Source organism: Tachysurus fulvidraco, chromosome 5 (assembly GCF_022655615.1).
Source record: "Tachysurus fulvidraco isolate hzauxx_2018 chromosome 5, HZAU_PFXX_2.0, whole genome shotgun sequence".
NCBI classification, from domain to species: Eukaryota; Metazoa; Chordata; class Actinopteri; order Siluriformes; family Bagridae; genus Tachysurus; species Tachysurus fulvidraco.
In genome coordinates, this window is record NC_062522.1 from 29,377,891 (window position 1) to 29,385,193 (window position 7,303).

The following is a 7,303-nucleotide window of genomic DNA, read 5'->3' on the forward strand; positions in this document are numbered from 1 at the left end:
TTTACTCAAAGTTCTGCTGTCTCCCCACAGTTGCATCACTGGTACCGAAAGTTCCCTCCCATTATGGGGCATCTGTACCTAAAGAACGTCCAAATGAACACGTCCTCATACGACTTGGACCAATCAGGCTGGCGTACCATCTTTGGATGCTGTCTTCTTGTTAAAAAGTGCTGCGCTGATTGGTCCTGACGAAGATGCTGTGAATTGATCTCCCTCTAGGATGCGCTTATACCAGGGTGCCCCAGATGACAGAGTGCTAAACAGAGGAAGGGTCAAGTCGTGGTGTGCAACGAGTAAAAAACGACGAGTCACGCTTCTGTAGCAAGAGCAATTTGGTGATGGAGAGTGGTGAGTGATCCAAATGACTAAAGTTTTTTTTGGGGGGAACCTTTGGTAGATAATGGTATCAGCTTTGGTATCAGCTTCATTATATTGATAATTATGGTGTAAAATAGATTGCATTAAGAGAAAAGGATCAACAAACCAAACCAAACTCTGTATTTCCTTTTTAGGTCTCAATACCGTTGAGATGAGTAACTTCTCACTACCCCCAAACGTTACAGATCTTGGCTGGCGTCAGCCGCTTTGGTACCACTACGAACAGTGTGCCGAGGCTCCGTATGCCTTCCTCTTTTACTTCATTGTCAAAGTTTTTAACCTGGCCTTGGGATTCCCCGCCAACACACTGGTGATGTGGCGCATAGCAAGGTGCAAAAGTGAAGGCTCCACGTCCGACGTGTTTATCTTCAACCTAGCTGCACAGGATACATTCTTCTGCCTGATGACTCCTATAGAACTGACAAACCGGCTGTATTTGGACCACTGGGGCATCTGGCACCTACAGCATTTTGCCTATGGAGTAAAAGATACAACACCGTTGTTCCTTACCTGCATCTGTTTGGACAGGTACATGGCTGTCGTGCACCCTATAGTGTTCACGAACATCCGCGATAACCGCATACGTAAAGGCATCTCAGCCTTGGTATGGGTGATGATCTTGGCTTATGCTATCACAGAGAGCATTTTAGGAGTAATGAGTGTGACCAAGGTGTTCAGCAGCCTCATCCTGTCTTCCTTTTTCATCATGGTCTTCTGCAACATATCCATCATCTGGGTGTTGCGCAAGAGTGTCGCTGGCAAAGAGACCATGAACCCTGTGAAGAAGAAAGCCTTTAAAATGGTGGTCATCCTGCTGGCTATCATTGTCTTCAACTATTTGCCACCTGTGGCACTCATGCCATTTGCCTCCACCTACACTTTCATCCAGATGAACTGCCAAATTAGCGTCTCGGTCTTCTCTATCATGGATTTGAGCAGCACCATTGATCCGATACTTTACATCTCCAAGACGGACAAAATGAACTTCTGCTCCTGTCTGAAGGGAACCGCAAAAAAAACGGAAACGAATGTTAGTGTGTAAAAAAACAGTCAATATCTAGAATCTAGAATTTGCAAGCAAGTGATTAGAGATCAGGGTTATTATTCTAATCCATCTGCTTTAAAGTTTAATCCTGTAGTTCCATACATTGTGATTCAAATTCATACCCAATGTGTGATTCATAAATTACGTATGTATGATATTTACATCATAGGTTTGCATTTGAGCTGTTATTGTTCAAATTTATCGAACAGATCAAATCACTATATATAAATATATATTTCTATATGTTTCTATACATTTCTCTTACATTTTATCTAAGTCGAAAGGCTGTTTAAAACTGATTACAGCATAATTTTAGACACAGAAACTCACAGAAGCATGGATTTAGAGACTACTATCTATTTATAACTGCTTATGCTTTGCTACCCCTGCCTATATACCACAAAGTTCTAGTTTGTGATTATGGGGTTATATTTATATTTGAAACATATGGCTGACATGAATCTTTGATGTTCAGAGGTTTAAACATTTATTTAAACATAAATAAAAATAAATAAATACTTTTGTAGAATTGATATTACTGCATAATTCTTACATTAAATTACTGCATTCTGCTAAAATGTAAAAAAAATTATTCAGGAAACTAAACATATTTCTAAAAAAAAAAAAAAAAAACGGACAAAAAAACCTCCAAATATTTCTAAAAAAAAAACAAAAAAACAACAACAAAAAAAAAAAACAATTTTGTTTCTAATGATAATCTTTCTAATGATAAAAAGACATTTTACCGTACACTAAGACAGATGAAGAGCTGTAATTACTCGTGACATCACATATTAACATCCAGCGAATTGAAGTACAGCTATAACCTTGTTATTTTTTTTTTCATACAAGACAAAAACGTGTATATATTAATATAAGAAAACATAGCTTGATTTTCGTTCTTGGTTTTTTCACTTCCCATACTGAAAGACCTTTCATTACAACGTTTCTCTGCGATGACGCCATATATCCAGTAACATAAAACCTGTTCTAATTAAGCTGTTAATGAAAACGTCTAGAGATTAATTACGAGGTGGTCGAGAGGCCACGAAGGTGGAAAAAGCTGGCAATTGTGTAAATACGTGGTGCTACCTGCTTAATTAATGCTGAGAAATAATTGGTTGTGTCTTGGCAATGTCAAAGAGCAAAATTACAGCAATGTGCTGGATTCTTTATTATTTGTTTATTATTTTAGAATGTTACTGCCAATATTTTTTACTTAATATCATGGAGAACACAAAACATCAGTTTTGTACAATTTAAAAAAAAATGTCATGGATATTGTCGCAGCAAAAAAAAAAAAAAAAATCAAGCAGTACATATGAAGTACAAATAGCTTCTCAAACATCAAAACGCATGTTGATGTTAAACTATTATACTTTTGCCAAATTACAGTCATCCAAATAACTATGAAAGATATAAAAAGAATTTTGATTCATTTATCTCTGTAACCTGCTCATGTCTCACCATCATTAGCTGTGCGTACAGATGAGGTTAATCATGTCTAATGGGAACAGCTGTAAAAGTTGCATTATATTCGGGTCCCAGATGGAGTCAGCTAATTCCAATTCTTTTCTTAATATTAGTTAAGTGTGGATATCGGCAGCAAGGTGTTTTTAGTATGGAATCTTGAGTTTTTTAACATATATGAATTCAGCTATTATAAGTAAAATAAATGTATAAGTAAATATAAATTATATTTATTCATTTAAATAATTGATCATTTATTTAATTTAATGAATTATGTCATATAATTGAAATACACATTCATATTCTATCGCTTATCTGAACTTCTCGGGTCACGGGGAGCCTGTGCCTATCTCAGGCGTCATCTGGCATCGAGGCAGGAAACACCCTGGACGGAGTGCCAACACATCGCAGGACACACACACACACACTCATTAACTCACGCAATCACACACTATGGACAATTTTCCAAAGATGCCAATCAACCTATCATGCATGTCTTTGGACCGGGGGAGGAAACCGGAGCACCCAGAGGAAACCCCCGAGGCACGGGGAGAACATGCAAATTCCACACACACACACACACAAGGTAGAGGTGGGAATCGAACCCCCAACCCTGGAGGTGTGAGGGGAACATGCTAACCACTAAGCCACCGTGCCCCCCCATATAATAATAATAATAATAATAATAATAATAATAATAATAATAATAATAACAACAACAACTGAGAGAAATGGCAACTAAGTGTCCAGAATTAAATATTTAATCCAAACCAAAACCTTAAAAATTACAATTACTGATAAGCCTCATTGAGAGCTCTAAAAAAACATACCTATTATTTACAAAATGTCATTACATAATACAATATTCACATGCAAACGTGCTAGCATTGCTAACAAAAATACTCCCAATAGACAGAGAAAACAGAATAAGAAAGAAAACGTATAGAGATATAAGAGAGATATACTGAGATACAGTAGGTCTCTATCATTGTCCCATCTTCAGAAGACACCAGGAGCAGAGAGCAAAAATAGCTACACTATCAGAGTGGGAGGGATTTCCTGTTGCTGTGTTTGATCTCCCATGTCGATCGGTCGAGTGTTATAAGGCATTATAACCTTCCCTCTAAATATGAGAGGAAAACATGAAAAGATTGAACATTGATCATGGACAATATGGTGCACATGGATTTTAAAATTTAGGAATCTGTCACACATTACTGCCTGTCAGACACTGCCTTCGTGGCCCAGTGTGTTTTAAGCCAGAATAAGTAAGAAAGCACTTATACACTACATGCTGTCAAAAGTCAGGCTTATCATATATTAGCCAAATGGAAAGATTTATCTGTAATTTGTCATTTAGTAAGTAATTTGCAAGCAAGTATGTATACACTTGTGATTGGGCACCTTCTGACCAATCAGATGTCAGCATTTAACAGCAACATGAAACAATTGACATGAATGCAGCACAACACAGATACAAGAAAGAGAGCGATGTTCACTTAAATACAGTGAAGGTCAATATTACATCTAGTTTACATTGAGATGAATTATTTCAACAAATACATAAATCATTTTGGTGGAAAAACCAATGAAAACTAAAAGTATTTTGGTATTTAAACATTAATAATTCTGTATATATGCTGTCCATTTTGAGTTCACAAAAATGTTGAGGCCAGTCAAAGCAACGAACTGAGCAGTTGCAAAATGTAGGCCTCAAATCTGCAGTCAAATGTGTAGAAGGACAAAGACAAAAGAAAGGTAATTTAAAAAAAAAAGAGACATAGACTTAAACATCAATTCTATGATGTTTTAGTGATTTTGTCATGGATCTGTTTTAACTGTTCAGAAGTAGCTGAGGGTCCATTAGCTGAGCTCACAAACCCGGGATACAAGTCATAAAACTCTGGTACTGAACACACTGCGCTCTGTGTCGCGTTGCCTTGCGACAAAACCAGAGGAATCAGTTTAGCATGAGCGTAGTCAATCTCATACCCTTCAAATATGACCCCCACCCCCCATGCTCCCAGAGCTTCTTCTAACAGCCTCGCCACTTTCCGGGTTGCCAGCACCAGCTCTGTGAAATCTCCATCCTCGAGGCGGAGGATGTCACTGGTGAGCGGTTTACGAGGAATCACCACCGTGATCCCTGGAGTGTTTGGAAACGGTGTGAGAAAGGCGATGTGGCCTTCATCCTCCCAGACCCTCCACTGCTTCTCCTCTCCTCGAACGATACGAGAAAACAATCCTGGGTGTGACGCTTCTCCAAGGAACGTGTAGTCGATAGAAGCTTCAAGAGAAGGAAGTTTTGCCCGAATTCTATCCTTAACAGTTTCCAGGTTATGATCGGTCCAGCGTGGGCCGCTTTTTGAAGTTATGTAACCAGGATCTTGAGGCTGAAAGACTTCCTCAGGAGCAAGATGCGGCCTCCAGGTGTCCTCCAAGCCATGAAGAGGAAGAAGAAGCAGGTTTGCGGGTGTGCCGTGCTCACAATCGGGCCTGTGAACGAGAGCGCAGCGCTGGACCCCGAGGCGCTTGCAGAGGAGATCTCCGACTACTCGAGCTCCCAGGAGAAGACGAAGGAAGAAGGATTCCGATAAGTGGAAAAGGTTGTTTGGGGTTTTAGGAGGATTGTAGGTCACGATAGTGGCACCTGGAGTCCATGGAGAAGGATGCAGGTATGCCTCCAGGGGTCCTGAGCTCCAAATCACATGATTCTCTCGGCAGGACATGCTGGAAAAGGCTCTGTTGTTTTTTTGGGTTTTTAAATAAATAAATAAATAAACAAACAAACAAAAAAATAAATAGATAAATGTATTTATATGAATACATAGTTATATTAGTAATTCATATTATTATTCTTATTCTTATTATTTATTTGTTTTTATTACAATATAATAATAAATATAAATAAATAAATAAATAAATAATAATACGAATTACTATTATAACTATGTATTCATATAAATACCAAAGAATGAATTACGGAAAAGTTAAATCCTGTAAACTATTGAACCAGGAGGTGTTTATTTATTTGTTTAGACTAAATACTAAACATATTAAAGCTTATAATAATAAACATATTTATTATTTTGAATTACCATAAAATACTAAAAACCTGTTAAGTCCAACAGTATAAACAAAAATAAGTCCATTCATCTTTTATTCGAGTAACTGTTAACTTGAGTTTATTATTATTATTATTATTATTATTATTATTATTATTATTATTATTATTATTATTATTATTATTATATGACAAAACCTACCTCAGTAAAACACCACTAAATATGAAACACCTTTTTAAGACGAAAGACTTCATTTAAGTAAACCAGGATCACATGATGAAACTATTGCAGTACTGAATCCCGAACGAATTGACTATCTAGGGCACTACGTAGTGTACATAATGACTTACAATGATAAAGCATGTAGTGTATAGGTGTAGTAACTACGTTGGGGTTGAAAACACAGCCTTTTCTCTTCTTCCGTGATTCCTTTCTGACACGAATGTCCAACAGTCCCATCGTGTGTTTGTCGGATGCAAAAACAAATATATTGCTCACGTGCCATAAAAAGTAAAGAAATCGCATTCAAATGAAAAAAAAGGACTTCAAAAATGCATTCGAATAAAGTGGGAGTAATTCTTTAAAGTATATTTGAGTGATAATTAAAGTACATGACCTAAAATGCTTTAAAATACGTAAAGATTAAGTTTAAGCGTTCATAACATCATATAACATCATATCCCTTGTTTAAATTCATAAACAGCAAGTGCAAATGAATAGAAATAAATCTGGTTATTTTTTACTATATTTACTTTGTTAATAACAAACGTTCAGAAATAAAAAAACCTAATAACTATAAAAGTAAAACTGGTGTTATTCGTGCGTTGTCCGCCAGAGGGCGTATTTCATACGTCTCTAAAATACGCCCCAAGTTCTACTGAATTACTGAGGCGCAAATTTACCGAACTCTAAGGTTGTTACGGTGACATGAATGACGTTTGAATTGTCCAATCAGTGAGAAGCTCGTGCGTACGCCCAAACAACGCGCGCGCCCTGAAGTGATCCTGAGACGTCATGTAGGATAATAATACCACACACACACACACACACACACACACACACACACACACACACACACACACACACACACACACACACACACACACACACACACACACACACACACACACACACACACAATTAAATGACTTTATTGCCCGGTTTTCAGGAGGGATTCCATTCGGTAACTTAAGCAGGGCGTAAAAAGGTCGAATTGATGAAATGTTCACAATAGTAACTGAAGGGCGTGGCTAACTTAAGCTTTATTAAGTTTGGAGTTTCCTGGTTGACATAACCAGTGTAATCCGGTTGGAACCGGTCTGCGCTTGCAGCTCCCAGTCTTATA

At 37.5% G+C, this 7,303-nt stretch overlaps 2 protein-coding genes across 2 annotated transcripts in view; one reads left to right on the top strand and one right to left on the bottom strand.

Annotated features, from left to right (window-relative positions):
* Positions 1–1,552, top strand: part of LOC113634501 (hydroxycarboxylic acid receptor 2-like) — a 3,834-nt gene extending 2,282 nt beyond the window's left edge. The window contains exons 2-3 of the mRNA XM_027133511.2: positions 31–348; positions 513–1,552. Coding sequence (XP_026989312.1) covers positions 339–348; positions 513–1,420 — 918 coding nt within the window. The 5' untranslated portion in view covers positions 31–338 and the 3' untranslated portion in view covers positions 1,421–1,552. The remainder of the gene's footprint in view (positions 1–30; positions 349–512) is intronic.
* A 2,084-nt stretch (positions 1,553–3,636) lies between these two features.
* LOC113634498 lies at positions 3,637–6,276 on the bottom strand. The gene is made up of 2 exons (XM_027133508.2): positions 6,160–6,276; positions 3,637–5,635 (listed from the first exon to the last, which is right to left on the bottom strand). Exons 1-2 carry the CDS (start codon positions 6,210–6,212, stop codon positions 4,693–4,695), a joined length of 996 nt encoding a protein of 331 aa, XP_026989309.2. The 5' UTR covers positions 6,213–6,276; the 3' UTR covers positions 3,637–4,692.
* Positions 6,277–7,303: the final 1,027 nt, after the last annotated feature.

Bases quoted from the DNA above. Each gene is read 5' to 3' on its own strand.
- LOC113634498 (XM_027133508.2), bottom strand. From the start codon at position 6,212: ATGAAGTCTTTCGTCTTAAAAAGGTGTTTCATATTTAGTGGTGTTTTA. The intron at 5,636-6,159 runs GTAGGTTTTGTC...AAAAAACAACAG, and splicing joins TTTAGTGGTGTTTTACTGAG to AGCCTTTTCCAGCATGTCCT.